A 14,991-nucleotide genomic window follows, 5' to 3' on the forward strand; every position below is an offset into this window, starting at 1 on the left:
AAGAGAAAGATGGACGCCAATTACAGCCTCGGCCAAATCAGAGCTCCACGTTGCATAATATGCTCCTGTCCTTTTATTATCATAATGTTGCGTCATTATTCATCCCTGCTGTGATGACTGCTGTGATGTTTTTGGTTCCCTGTCTTTATTAGATGGATTGAATGAAAAAGATGACTGGATATTAGGGGATATGATAATTATCTATTTGTTTTGTTGCTGAGAATTGGATGAGAAAATCAATAACACTGTCATGCCTGTGTGTGTGGTAGCCTAATTAATACTGTGAAATGCTACAACCAGCAGATGGATCGCTCAGTTTAGCTTATCTTTTTAGCTTAGCCTAGGTTAGCATTAGGACTGAAAACAGAAGGAAACAGCAGTTTAGGTTTGTCCCAAAGTAACAAAATTAGTGAAGTCCTCTAACTCTCTAATACGATTTGTAGGAGCGTCTCTAAACAGCGGCACAGGATAGGAATCTCAGTAGGCCTACAGTATGTGTTGTCATGGTTACTGTATTAATGAATTTTGCTTAACACACTTGGATAAAACCTACTTGACTACAAAACAACAGGCCAAGAAATAGTCCAGTAGTCAGTTAGATTTGATTTCCTTTGTGCAGAGGATGTTTCCTCAGCTGTTGCCAGGCTTTGGAGTAGCTACAGCTTATTGATAGGCTACACTGCTAGATCAAAAGAAAGTATGGAGTAGGCTAGCCTAACACATTTAGGCTACAGCTTGTGATCACAGTATGCTACATGTTAACCATAATTATACACACATTAAAGGCACTTTTTCACTACTGCACTGTCACTACACTGTCACTGCTGTATGTCTGATCCTATAGAAATCAACTTAAAGTGAACTAGGCCTATAACCTTTGATACTGAAACCTGTACACCACAGCCGCTCACAAAACAGGAAATAGGCTACATCAAATGGCAGCATAATGTTAGCTGAGGAAAAGCTACGCGTCTTCTTACCCTGCACTAACAAAGAACATGAACGACTCCCTAACAACTGCATTATAAGACTTTTAATCACGATTTATCTTCCTCTGATGGCTCAACCTTATTGTCTGACACTGACAGAAATAAACAATGTGTCAGTGTCGCCTATTGTTGAAGTGTTGATTATAAATCAGAAAATAACAATAGGCTATATGATCACAACTTATCCTGACATTAGTTTAATGATTTCTAAATGTCCAAAATGTTTGTTTGTATTGTTTTGTTGTTTTTTCTCACTTGTAGCTATTGTTTCTCCACCATCAGTTTCATTTACATCTGTCATGTTACTTTTGTGACTTCCACCTCTCGTACTGGAGGCGTGTTTTGGGCAACTGCAGATGCCTGTAAATTAGACTCACATGATGAGTCAGAGAGCAGATGCACTGAAAAAAAAAACACTGAGTATTAAAGGAAACTCTACTTCCTCTTTTATGTGAGAAGGTCGTCAGTTGAACACGGGTGCATTCTCTTCCTGGGACAAGAATAACCCTGCTGATTATTCTGCAACGAGGTAAACATTTTATTTGCTGGAGTGAATTTGTTGATTTGTTGCTCTACTGATTTTCTGCTGAGTGTGTCGATGCCAAATGCCTGTCACAGTCAATGTTGTGCAGTGTGTGTGTATGAATAACAGCGCAGAAGAGATTTGTAGAGTAAGAGAGGAGAAGAGATTCCAGTCAAACGGGTTTGAACTTCTCCTTTTTTAAAGAGAAAGAGAAGAAAAACTGAGAAGCTGACCGATTAAAAAAAAGAGACCGGCAACATTTCTGACTCTTAACGTTGACGTGAAGGTTTTACAGCCTTTCCCATATGAACTGGCACCTTTGACTTTATGTGATTGTTGCATGCAGTGCACCGTGTTGTCGGTTTAGTTTTGTTTAGCTTAGCTCAACTGCGTTGTGTACATATGAAAATGGAGTCTTAAATCAGGGTTTGTGTGAATATTTTCTAACTAATCAGTTGTGCAGAGACAAACTTTATGACAGAAGCTACATCCTATGTTACATCCTATATGTACTGTGTGATAAATGTGTAAAAAAAAAAATCTCTTATAGGAAGATTTTTCATGTGCCTGTTTTTCCACAATGTTTGTGATTTTGCTAAATTTATGCAAAATTAGAGCAGAAAGTTATTGTTTTGATTAATGCTGAACTGTCTGAAGGGCCATAGATATATTGTTATTTAGCTGGATGTTTTCTGAATATTCTAGGCTCATGTTTAAGTGCAGAGACTTGACCTGGGGCTGAGGGGGCTGGAGCCCGAGCAACAGAGGCCAGGTGGCAAATAAGGGAAGGTGTGGAGAATGGAGGTCATATAGAGTGGAGGGGCTGATCCAGGGCTTTAGAGGGAATAAGACTGATGAGTAGAGGCCAGATCCAAATGCAGGTATAAACTGGTTGGTGGCTGAAGACCGGAGGGTTTAGGATCAGGCTGGGGCACAGAGGAAAGAAACAGGTGTAAACTAAAAAGGTTCACAAACATGAGAAAAGCTCAAGGGCGTCACCAGACACAAGCCCCAGTATATATGAGCTATAAATGTCATATAGGCAATACACTTTAATGCTTGAAGAATAAGCAAAGGCAGTTCACACCTTATATGCGCAGATCCCGTGGGTTCTCCAGAGCTTGAGCACCCACTGAAACAGGTGAGCAGCCACTGGGGGCATTTTGACTCACCAATTGGAACCGGTACTTATTTGATTGGCTCTTGGACATAAAACATAAATTGTATAGTTCAGACTGAGTTGTGCCCCAGTAGAGCTTAATGGCTAGCAACTCTTGATAAGATACAAAACAAAAAAACGGGCCGACGGTTTGTAACCTGTGTTTCCTGAACAATCTGACGGAGCGGTAGAAAGGTGTTTGTAGTTCACTGAGGTAATGGCATGTAGGTGTGTCACTCTCCACAATCAGGTACTGTCAGGGAGCCACGCCCACTGCACAAAAAACAAACAAACAAAGCGAGCACAGAGGGGACCTACAACCACCACCATAAGGCCAACAAAAATTGTTTCTGCATTTGCCAGCCAGGCTTGTTCAACATTTATTGCTATTACGCATACTGTAATTTTCTCATGTGGCTCAAATCATAACATTTCTGTAAAATCAATTGCTGTAGCCTTGCTAATGTAATTAAAATAATAATAAAAAATGCACCTCCCAAGTAATCAGAAGAAGCAAGAACGACATCTTCACATAGGAGAGTTTACTGTCAGATCAGGACAAATAGCAAAGTCTCATGTTTTTCCGAGGGTGAAAAATCGAATCTTGTTTTTTTTCCCCCCCTTTGCAGGATGCACATTTTGTATGTGGTGCTGCTTTTGGCCTTCCTGGTCCTTGGCCACTCTGCATCTATTTTAGATAAGATGTGGGAAGAGTGGAAAATCGAACATCACAAGGTTTATGATAATCAGGTAGGACCTCTGTGTCTCTGTCGTTACACACACGATCTAACCCACCCCAAAGGTCAGTGGGATCACAGTCAGTGTTTTGGTTTCAGACGGAGATGGTGTACAGGAGAGCAGTGTGGCAGAAGAACTTGGTCCTGGTGCTGAGACACAACCAGGAGGCATCAGTAGGGAAACACAACTTCACTCTGGGCATGAACCACCTGGCTGACATGGTAGGATCCTGCTCCAACACATACAGCAGCTCTTGGTTTTAAGTTTCTGTTGCTGAGGAAACAGACTCTCATTACGCCTCAGTTTTGCAATATGACTGTTGTGAAATTTCTCAAAACTTAAACTTTGACCAGTTTCATTTTGACTCACATAAATTGTTCTTGTAACTACAAAAAAAATACATAGAAGGCTTATTTTCACCTCTTTCACTAACTTGGTGTTGAGTGAAATTATAAATCCAGGTCCCAGTTTACCCCTTTGATCTGCCTTGAGATCAGTTTTTCTGATTTTGACGATGGATTTCAACCGTTCACCATTACAGTTACACCAGAGCAAAATGATTAAAATACAAAGAAAAAAAGAAAAGAAAAAAATCACAATCTTTTATTTGCATTTTTATGAGCTTCAAGTTGAATCTCCCTGCAAAGTAAAATCTAACAGACTGGAACTTTTCCTTTTATCTTATTTTTATTCCTTTTATCAATTTATAGTTCATTTCCTTCAGACCTCAACTGCGCATGTGTCGGCGTCCATGTCGCCCGTGAAAGAGCTCCCTTCAAACTGACTCTTTTACTCGATTTTACCCAATTTTAAACCTTATTTTTACAATACAGTTATCCAGATTGCACGTCTTAAACCACACCGCCTAACCGGGTAAATAATTTCAGCCATCGGGCGAGGATTTTAACGGATTTTTACAAATCAAAGTCCTGCTCCGGCCGACCACCTCACCTGACAGCGTGGAAATAGCCTACCTGTCAGCTGTCAGTTTTCTACCTACAATGGCCTAACCCTTCATCAAGAAACAAAATCTACTGAGCCGAAATCACCGCAGTGGGCCTGTCTCAGGCCCCTGTCCCTCCACCGATGGCTCCATCTGAGACTATAATTGCGGAGACCGTGGAGCTGAAGACCGAGCTCAGGTCCATAGAGCGGCTCATAGAGGAACTTCTTCAGCGGCAATCTGACCTGTGTTCCCGGCTGGCGCGCCTCGAGCCCTCGGTCGACCAGCCGCCTTGGATCGCTGCTCCATCTGCTGCTCCTCCTGATGTCTCCGGCCCGTCCTCGCCTCTTCCCCCCACCTGGACCTCAATAGTGCAAGGCACCAACCGTCTTTCCCTTCCCCTCTACGACCCCCCTGATGTTGACATCCCGCTCAGTAACTTTTTCTCCCCGCTCGCCGAGCCTGAGCTGCCCGATCACTCCCCCCCTCAGCCGGCCGACAGAATGACTGTGTCCCGGCGTGCGGCAAGAAAGCGCCGTGCACCTGTCCCTTCCATCTCTCCGTCGGGCTCCGCTTCCCCGACGGTCCCCGATGGCAAACGTCCTTGTCTGTCACTCGCTGACTCGGAGCCCTCCGTGTCCGCGCCGGGTTTCTCTGCTCCTTCACGAAAGTCACCTGTTGTTGTGCAGGCGTCGGACCAGGTGCGTAATCACGCAGCCCCCCTGACCGCGACCAGCTCGCTGCCTATTGGTCAACACCTGAGATCAAAGCTTGCCGTCTACACTGATAACCTCGCTACAGCCCGACCGGAGATTTTAATTATAGGTGATTCAATCGTGAGATTTGTAAACCTCCCTGGTGCAGTAACTTACTGTCTCTCTGGAGGTAAAACGACTGACTTTATTGAACTAATCCCAGTACTCCTGGACTTTCATCCCTCAATTCACACAGTGATTTCACACTCTGGCACAAATGACGTCATGTCCAGGCATTCAAGTAAGCTTCACTATGACCTTGAGTCTCTGGCCACTACAGTTGAAAGCCTGGGGAGAAGGTTTATTTTGTCTGGCCCCATCCCCTCCCTGTCAAAAAGCTCTGAGCGTTTTAGCCGGCTTTTTAGCCTACACCAATGGATGGAAAATTTTTCTACTGCCACTGGTCTCAGTTTTATCAGCCATTTTGACTCCTTTTGGACCAAGCGGGTCTTGTTTAAATATGATGGGCTACATCTAAACAAGAGAGGAACTGGTGTACTTAGCCGGAACTTCATAAACTTCATTGCTTTTAACCTTAATTGATGGTTTCCCCAGCAGGCCCCTGCCCAGATCACTGGCGATTCATATAGCCTTGTCCCTGACAATGCGGGTCCTGCTGATGCCGATGCTGTCACAAATCCTGCTGTCCCGACTCATTCTTCAAACCTCTCAGTGTCATCTATTCCTGTTAGAATAACCAACAGGCGGCAGGCTATTTTTGGTTATACCTGTAATAGTCCACCTATAAATAATCTAATTTCTGTTCAAACCATCGCTCCAACTCCAGGATTTAAACCAGCTAAATTCTGCCTATTAAATGTAAGATCCCTGGCAAACAAGTCTTTTATCTGCCAGGACTTTATTTTAACCAACAAAATTGACTTTTTTATTGTCACAGAGTCCTGGATTAACCCTGATGATTGTTCGCCTCTTATTGAGTCATCCCCCCCAGATTACTTGTTTTTCCACCAACCTAGGTTGACTGGCCGTGGAGGGGGGCTTGCGGTAGTTCACAGAAATGATTTTAGCTGTTCCCGCCTCTCTCTAGGTCAATTTTCCACTTTTGAGAGCCTAGGGTTCATCTTAAAAAATAAATTACCAATTTTATGTGTTTTAATTTACCGACCTCCCAAATTTATCTCTGGTTTTATACAGGAATTCTCAGACTTTTTATCAGACATTATTCTAAAACATGACAGAGTTCTTATTGTAGGCGATTTTAATATACATGTGTGCTGTCCTACATCCTCACTTGCCTCTGAATTTATTAACCTTTTACAGTCTTTTAATTTAACTCAATCTGTGAAGCAGCCTAGTCATGTTAAAGGACACACACTTGATCTTGTGCTTTCTCATGGTTTCTCTGTGGACGATGTGAACATTGTTGATTTTGCAGTATCTGATCACAACGCAGTGTTTTTCACAGTTCCATCTCTCTGCCCTGATCCTAAACCCACCACTCTGATTCGCTCACGTCCCCTAAATTCCAGCTGCACTCATCACTTTTCGCAAGCCTTTACTGCTTCAAGATCATTTTTAAATCTTGATCAACAAAATCTTACTGTTGAAGAACATCTCAGTGTTTTTAACAACTCCTGCCTGAACATTTTAGACTCCATAGCGCCTGTCAGACTCAAAAGGCCAAAACCCTCATTCACACCCTGGATGAGTGAGGACTTAAGGATTCTTAAAAGACAATCTAGAAAAGCAGAGAGGAAATGGAAGAAAGACAAGCTTGGGGCCTCCCTTGTCTCCCTGAAATATCTTATGGCTCAATATCAGCACTCAGTCAAAGTGGCAAGAAACAACTACTTTGCCAAACTTATTGCTGAGCAAAGAGGAAACCCCAGAATTCTATTCAAAACTATAAACTCTGTTATTGCCCCCCCTCCCAACCAGCCAGATGACCCTTCTCCAGAGAGATGTGAAGAATTTTTAAACTACTTCAGTGACAAAATATCTATGATCCGGCAACAGTTCTGTACCGATGGCAGAAAGACTCCGGACGACTGCTGTCCAACCTCCACTCTCACACATTTCTCTGAAATCACTCTCTCAACCCTGGAGCATACTGTTGCACTTTCTAAATCCTCCACTTGCTCCTCTGACTGCATTCCTACCTGGTTTTTAAAATCAGTCTTTCAGACGGTTGGTCCGGATATTTTAGCTATTATTAATTCGTCTCTCACCTCAGGTATCTTCCCATCAAATTTTAAACATGCTATTGTTCATCCCCTTTTAAAGAAGCCATCCCTTGATCCTTCTGTTTTAAGTAATTTTAGACCTATTTCAAAGCTCCCTTTCTTATCTAAGATTTTAGAAAAAACTGTTTCTACGCAACTAATTTCTTTTATGAACAATAATCAGCTCTTTGAAAAATTTCAATCTGGCTTCCGCTCCCTACACAGTACCGAGACAGCTTTGGTCAAGGTTTCAAATGACCTACTGCTCACAAGTGATTCAGGCCATTACTCGATTTTAATTCTCCTTGACCTCAGCTCAGCTTTCGATACGGTGGATCATGGTATCTTGATTAGCCGTCTGAAAAATTTGGTTGGAATCAGTGATGTGGCGCTCGACTGGCTTACTTCATACCTTTCTAATAGGTCCTTCTCCGTCATGCTTGGGGACTCTTCCTCCTCTAGGGCTCCTCTTGTTTGCGGGGTCCCGCAGGGGTCCATTTTAGGACCCCTCCTATTTACAATCTACATCCTACCCCTTGGGGAAATTATTGAGAAGCATGATGTCAATTTTCATTGTTATGCTGATGATACCCAGCTGTATGTACCTTTAAAACCTGGCTGTTCTGATATGTCTTGCATAACGTCTTGTCTTGCTGACATCAAAGAATGGATGTCTAGCAACTTTTTGCAGTTAAATGACACAAAGTCAGAAGTGCTCATTGTCTCCCCTGCTGGCTCCAGCACGAGCACTGTGTTTCTCTCTTCTAGTCTGGGTGCTCTGTCCAACAGCGTTCACAAAGAGGCCCGTAACCTGGGTGTCATCTTTGATTCCGAACTCTCATTTGATACTCAGGTTACCAAGGTGCTGCAGTCCTGTTTCGCACAGCTAAGACAGTTGACCAAAATTAAACCCTTCCTTTCCCATATTGATTTAGAAAAGGTTATCCACGCCTTCATTTTTTCCAGGCTAGATTATTGTAATGCTCTGTATTCTGGTATTAGTAAACGCAACATTCAGAGACTACAGTCTATCCAAAATGCAGCTGCCAGGTTTTTAACAGGTACCAAAAGAAGTGACCACATCACACCAGTCCTTGCTGTTCTTCACTGGTTACCTGTGAGTTTTAGAATTGATTTTAAGATTTTACTGCTTGTCTTTAAAGCCTTACACGGTCTGGCTCCTGCCTATATTGTAGACATGCTGGCCCCCTATGAGCCAGACCGTAGCCTGAGGTCCTCTGGTAGGGCCCTCTTACATGTTCCCAAAACTCGCTTGATCACCAGAGGGGACCGGGCTTTCGCTGCCCGGGCCCCTCGGCTCTGGAATGCCCTGCCTGGGGATCTCAGGCATGCAGACTCAGTGTCCTCTTTTAAATCACTTCTTAAAACTCACTTTTATCGTTTGGCCTTCTTAAACTGATTCTCTTTTACTATTGTTGTGACTCTTTTTATTTTGTATTCCTGTATTTTAATGTTGTTTTATTGTTATGTATTTTAATATGCATCAATTGTTTTATTGTTAAGCACCTTGTAACTTTGTTTTGAAAGGTGCTCTACAAATAAAATTATTATTATTATTATTATTATTTCTCTCTTCCTGCAATAAAGCAGATACCTGTTTTGATCTTGTAGAATGAATTTTATGTTGATTAAATACCAATAGTAAACTAGATTATTGTTTGATTATCTGTGCTATAACTATAGAACCTACTTTTGTTGGTGTTCAAGACATTAGTATTACTGCCAAATCAATCTTCATCTGACGAACCAGAGTGGAGTTTGTTTAGGACCAAAATGTATCAGAGAGACCTCTACTGGTTACAGACTATCTTCACCCTCACATATCACTGCACTCCCAGGATCTGTGCAGGACTAGACATCATTGCCTAAAGTGCATTCACACTCACTGACCTTTGCAGGTGCAAGATGGTGGACCGACCGAAACTGCTAATATGCGTTTAAACCTGCAGCATGTTGGCTTAATTTAAACCCTGACCTATAGAGCTGCTTTAATCTTCCTTTACACAATGTGATTAATTTAATCCTGTGTAGGCTGCACCAATCTGGTTATATGACCTACTGTACATGCAGGAATAAGGCTAACAAAAGTTACGATTTTGATAAAACACTGTCTGTAAAATATTCACAAATACAGTTAGAGGTGCATTTTGCCTTATCACTTAAAAAAAGACTCCAAAGTTAATCATCTTCAAACAATAGCACTATATCAGCTGAATACAAAAAATATAATAATCATGTATTGTATAAACTAAAGAAAAACAAAGAAAAATTTCTGATCATGTGTCCTATCAATTTCACGTTGATTGCAGTATTGATTGTAGTATCTGTGAAGAAACTATTCAAGACAATAGAAACAAGTTACAATTCATTACGTAGGCCTAAATATTTAGAAAAACAGAGGAACTTTGTTTATTGTGCAGCTAAGAAATCTATCTATCTATCTATCTATCTATCTATCTATCTATCTATCTATCTATCTATCTATCTATCTATCTATCTATCTATCTATCTATCTATCTATCTATCTATCTATCTAACGAGTGCAAGTTTTAAAATGCCATAAATATCCCTTCACACATGTCCCTTCTCCCTGGTGAATGTCTGTCTCTCAGTATGGTCGTTGTTTACGTAATATTACCACCATCAACTGAAGTATGAATAGAAACATACTGATCATTGTGTATAAAAAAATATACAGTCATTAAAACAAACACGTTATTGTATGTCATGTTGCAGTGTGGTCTGGTCTCTGTTCAGGCCACTGCTTCACCTGAGTGTATGAAGGTTGTGTAAGGAAGATAAACCTGGGAGGGAGGGAAGGAGGGAGGGTTGGCGTTCAGGAGGATTTCTATCTTATTTAATTTTGGAGCCTGAAGACGGCAGGAAACCTGAGGAGTGGATCCCTGTGTGGGAGTGACGTAGGAACTCTGCAGGAAACTGGCAACAGTGTTTGGGACACTCTGGAGTTTTTGGCCTCTAGTCAGAAATCCCCAGAGAAGGACAGTGTGCTGTACTTGAAAAGGAATTTGACAGTGCGTGCTCTCTCTCGCTCTTTCTGTTGAAAGCTGAAGTTGAAATTTTGATAAGAATCGGAGGAAGTTGTGGTTAATCTTTTGATTGTTTGCTGGTGTCAATGATGCTGAGGGAAAACACATCAAAAATAAAACCTTGACAGGAGATTCATGGGAGGAAGGTGAAACCATTAACGTGGATGATGATCCTTTCTGACCATAAACAGAGATGATTCAGTAAAAAGTGATCCAAAGAGAACGAGGCTGTAAACTCAAGATGGACTGTCAGCACAGTGACATGTGAGTCCTTGAACTGCTTGGACACTGGACATTGTAATGTTTCTATTACGGTACACGTGTCTTTTATTTTCTATTATAGACAGCTGAGGAGATCAATGAGAAGATGAATGGCTTGAAGCTGGAGGAGCCTGTCCATTTCACAAACTACTCTTTTAAGGAAGTGAGCGGCTCATCGATACCTCAGAGTGTGGACTGGAGGAAGAGCGGCATGGTCAGTCCTGTCCAAGACCAAGTAAGATCGACTTCTTTAAGATGGTTAATTAGCACAACCCCAATGAAAAACCAGTGGTACTGAGGCTCAGTAATGTCTCCCCTTTGTGTTTTTAAAGGGTCTATGTGGCTCTTGCTGGGCCTTCAGCTCTATGGGAGCTCTTGAGGCGCAGATGAAGAAACGGACAGGTGTCCTCATTCCCCTGAGTCCACAGAACCTGGTGGACTGCAGCATCAGCGATGGAAACCTTGGCTGCAGAGGAGGGTACATCTCCAAAGCCTTCAAATACGTCATCCGCAACAACGGCGTCGACTCAGAGAAATCTTACCCCTATGAACACCAGGTTGATAAAGCATGAAGGAGCATTTTCTCTCTCCTTGTTTCTTTCTTTCATTGTTTTAATGGAAGTGTATTTCCACCTTGGCACTGCAGTGAACCAGTGACACTCTCATTTAAACAGGGGAAAATATGATGAAGATAGATATTATTCATACACCGTATTTCTAAATAAAAGATTCAAAGTTTTATTGTTTATTGTTTCTGTTTGTAGGATGGTAAATGTCGCTACTCTGTGAAGGGAAAGGCTGGTCACTGCTCTAATTACCACATCATTCCACAAGGAGATGAGAGGGCTCTGCAGGCCGTGGTGGCATCAGTAGGACCTGTCGCCGTGGCCGTGAATGCCATGCTGCCGTCTTTCCATCAATACAGAGGAGGTGAGGACAAAGGTCTCCTGAATGAGACAAATATGTAAACTAGTATTATTTTAGTAAACTGTGTCTCCTTCTATTTTTCTTGGAAGGTGCCAGGAGTAAAAAACAAAATCAGTAGCCTATGCAATTGATTTTAGATTACATCTAGATGACAGATTACAGCTGTTAGACTGCAACACAGGAGCTCTGTTCACTCATCAAAAGCTACACAAGAAAAATAAGCAAGTGTCAGGCATTTTCTCAGCCACTGTTACTAACTCTGTGGATGTTTTAGGTTTATATAGCGCCCCTGACTGCAACCCAAGGTTTACAAATCACGCCGTCTTGGTTGTGGGCTATGGCACAGACAGAGGACAGGACTACTGGCTCGTGAAAAACAGGTGAACTTGTCTTTTTTTGGCTGCATAGTTAAAGAAATGTGCTGTCCCTACACGTGCAAAGACATGCACATGTATGAACAAACGTAGATGATGTTTGTTTGTTTTTGTGGTTTTTTTTGTGGTTGCAGTTGGGGAACTCAGTGGGGAGAGGAAGGTTTCATTCGACTTGCAAGGAACAAGCATAATCTCTGTGGCATCGCCAGTTTTGCCATCTACCCAACACTGTGACTCATCACCTCAGAGGAATTGATCTATCCAGATGTTTGTGGTGTTTGCTTTTAACACAGAAACTGCAGGTGCTGTCAAAAATACTATAAGAAAGGTTGTATTCAAGTTTTTAAAATGTTATTCACACAATCTTGTTATTTGCTGGGGTTGACTTTCACAACAATATTGTTTTGATTTATGAACAAGAGATTGCTTGTACCTTTAAAAACGTTTTGTAATTTGACACTGCATATATTTGATGTGTTAATGTAAATATTAATATTGTCAAAATGTATTTAATGTATGAATAAACCTCTTGATGATAATGTTTTAAAAAATCTGATGTAAAATATTTCTTATTTGTTGTAGCTACTTACAATTTCTATTAACTTTTTTATTCATATTATTTCCCTTGTCCGTCCTCAAGTCACCAAAGTTTTCTTCAAGTGTTGTAATTTATTTGTGTTTAGTGAAGTTCAAGGAGTGGTACAAAGACCGGTTTTAAAGTGTGTCTGTTGTTGTAAAACTTAAATGAACACAATGAACATTAAATCAAACTTTAAAAAAAAAATCTGAACTCTTCAATGACTTCATGTACACCCCTACTCTGACTGTTGTGTTAAATGTGTTTGAGCATAAACTTTTCTGATCTATTGATTTAGGACGAGTTTCCACTGCGTCTAATTGTTAATTGTTCTCACCTGGAGGAGATTGAATCTGCTGCAGCTGCCTAATCAAGGCCTGAGCCAGGAGGCTGGCAGAGCTCTGTTAAAGCCTCATTCCTCCCTGACGGTGGTTGGATCAACAGTTCTCCCTTGTCCAGACGCAGACATGTTTCGGAGCCTGCTTTTCACAGCACTGTGTGGTTTTGCAGCGGCCGTCACCAGTCAGCTACTCGATCAGCACTGGGAACTATGGAAGAAGATGCATAAAAAAGTGTATTCACATGAGGTAAATGCCTGTCAGCCATGTCACTACCAAACAACATTATTTGGTGATAAGTTGTTTTGTGCCGAGTTTAGTTGTAAACTAAGTCGGGCTCAGTGATATTAATATCCTGTTAAATTATATACATTGGTGACCTCACTCCTTGTGTAAATCCTGACACTATCCACTTTGTCACATACTCACAAGGCAAGTACTGTGGTGGTGGATATATTAACTGTTGGATAATATCTTTAATGCTCTACATTTCAGATTGAGGAATTGGGTCGCAGGCGGATATGGGAAGAGAACCTGGAAATTATTAATGTCCACAACTTGGAAGCATCCTTGGGTTTACATACGTATGAACTGGCAATGAACCACCTGGGAGACCTGGTGACTAGATTAATTGGCTGTTTTTGTTTCATCAAACCACTGTTTGTATGTGCCCATAAACTCATATTTGTTTGTTTTCTAAGACCACTGAGGAGATTAAGAAGATGTTAATGGGGACCGTCGTGCCCACTGACCTGGAGAGAAGTGCTCCTGGCTCCATCGGGGTCCACGCTTCTCCACCAGCATCAGTGGACTGGAGGGACAAAGGCCTGGTAACTGAAGTCAAAATGCAGGTGAGGACCTGTGGGTGACATCTTCAAGCATCAGCATGTTTCCACAGAGCATATGGACTTGATTGGGTTTCTTCTAGGGTTCCTGTGGTTCTTGCTGGGCCTTCAGTGCAGTTGGTGCTCTTGAGGGGCAACTGAAGAAGTCCACAGGTGTCCTGAAGTCCCTCAGTCCTCAAAACCTGGTGGACTGCTCCTCAAAATACGGCAACCACGGGTGCAATGGTGGCTTCATGACAAGTGCCTTTGAGTATGTCATGAAAAACCAAGGCATTAACTCCAATGCAGCCTACCCCTACACTGGGAAAGTAAGTCACATGGGCAATCAATGCATCTTTATTCCAAGTTTCTGTCAGAACATGCAGTAATTTGGCACAATTTTCTTTTCAGCGTGGCCAATGCAAGTATAACCCAAGGTATAAGGCTGCTAACTGCTCCAGTTATGGCTTGTTACCAGAGGGAGATGAATTTGTGTTAAAAGCGGCATTGGCCACCATCGGCCCCATCTCTGTTGCAATTGATGCTTCCAGACCGAACTTTGCCTTCTACCGTCACGGTGAGTGGATATATCTCAAAATAAAATCTTGGTTGGGTGTGAGGAAGTGAGTGTTTTTTGTCCCATGATCAGGCTTGTTTCATGTCTCCTGTGTCCCAACAGGTGTGTACACTGACCACAAGTGCAGTAAGAATGTGAACCACGGCGTGCTGGCTGTGGGTTATGGCAGCGAGGGGGGACATGACTACTGGCTGGTCAAAAACAGGTTTGTTGGTTTGAATTTCAGGTTCACTTCCCCTGACTTGAGTTTGTTTGTTCTTTCTCTTTTTTAAATTGTAATGTGCTTTGATTGCAGTTGGGGCGTATACTATGGAGATCATGGCTACATCAAGATGGCACGAAACAAACACGACCAGTGTGGCATTGCACTCTATGCTTGTTTCCCCATCATGTGATCAACAGACGGCCTGGAGTTTGTCCTCTAGATGAAGAATGACGCTGTGGATTAATTTAGTTTGAGTTGGAAATGTCTTCAAGATCTTATAAATGTACTGAATAAACATTCTTGTGCCATCATGTGCAGTGCCTCTCTGCTTAGCAGTCAAATACTGAAGGCCTTAATCATGAGCCAGCAGACTTCAAGGACCTCCTCCTTGTGAGGGAAAACTACTGCACTTCCCTAACTTTACCTGTACATGTATCAAATGGCTTTGAAGCCAGTTAAATTATTGCTCATGCACAGCAAGACACTGTTTGGCACAAAAAGTCACAATCTGGCTGCTGTGTCTGTGCAGGCACGATGCAATACTGATACA

General features: G+C 42.0%; 1 protein-coding gene across 1 annotated transcript; it reads left to right on the forward strand.

Moving 5' to 3' along the window:
* The first annotated feature begins 1,457 nt into the window (after window positions 1–1,457).
* On the forward strand, window positions 1,458–14,660 carry LOC310993209 (uncharacterized protein). The gene is made up of 15 exons (XM_083981524.1): window positions 1,458–1,518; window positions 3,301–3,421; window positions 3,508–3,630; window positions 10,702–10,854; window positions 10,952–11,176; window positions 11,384–11,549; window positions 11,821–11,926; window positions 12,055–12,150; window positions 12,844–13,084; window positions 13,331–13,453; window positions 13,537–13,686; window positions 13,764–13,988; window positions 14,071–14,236; window positions 14,339–14,441; window positions 14,532–14,660. The coding sequence occupies exons 2-15, from the start codon at window positions 3,302–3,304 to the stop codon at window positions 14,629–14,631; spliced, it is 2,097 nt and encodes a 698-aa protein (XP_083837650.1). The 5' UTR covers window positions 1,458–1,518; window position 3,301; the 3' UTR covers window positions 14,632–14,660.
* Window positions 14,661–14,991: the final 331 nt, after the last annotated feature.

Source organism: Trachurus trachurus (assembly GCF_905171665.1).
Source record: "Trachurus trachurus genome assembly, chromosome: 11".
Taxonomy (NCBI): Eukaryota; Metazoa; Chordata; class Actinopteri; order Carangiformes; family Carangidae; genus Trachurus; species Trachurus trachurus.

Excerpts from the sequence above, each read along its gene's own strand:
- LOC310993209 (XM_083981524.1), top strand. The coding sequence starts at position 3,302 with ATGCACATTTTGTATGTGGTGCTGCTTTTGGCCTTCCTGGTCCTTGGC. Across the intron at positions 11,177-11,383 it reads CTTACCCCTATGAACACCAG|GATGGTAAATGTCGCTACTC; the intron begins GTTGATAAAGCA and ends TTCTGTTTGTAG. Across the intron at positions 14,237-14,338 it reads CTTTGCCTTCTACCGTCACG|GTGTGTACACTGACCACAAG; the intron begins GTGAGTGGATAT and ends GTGTCCCAACAG.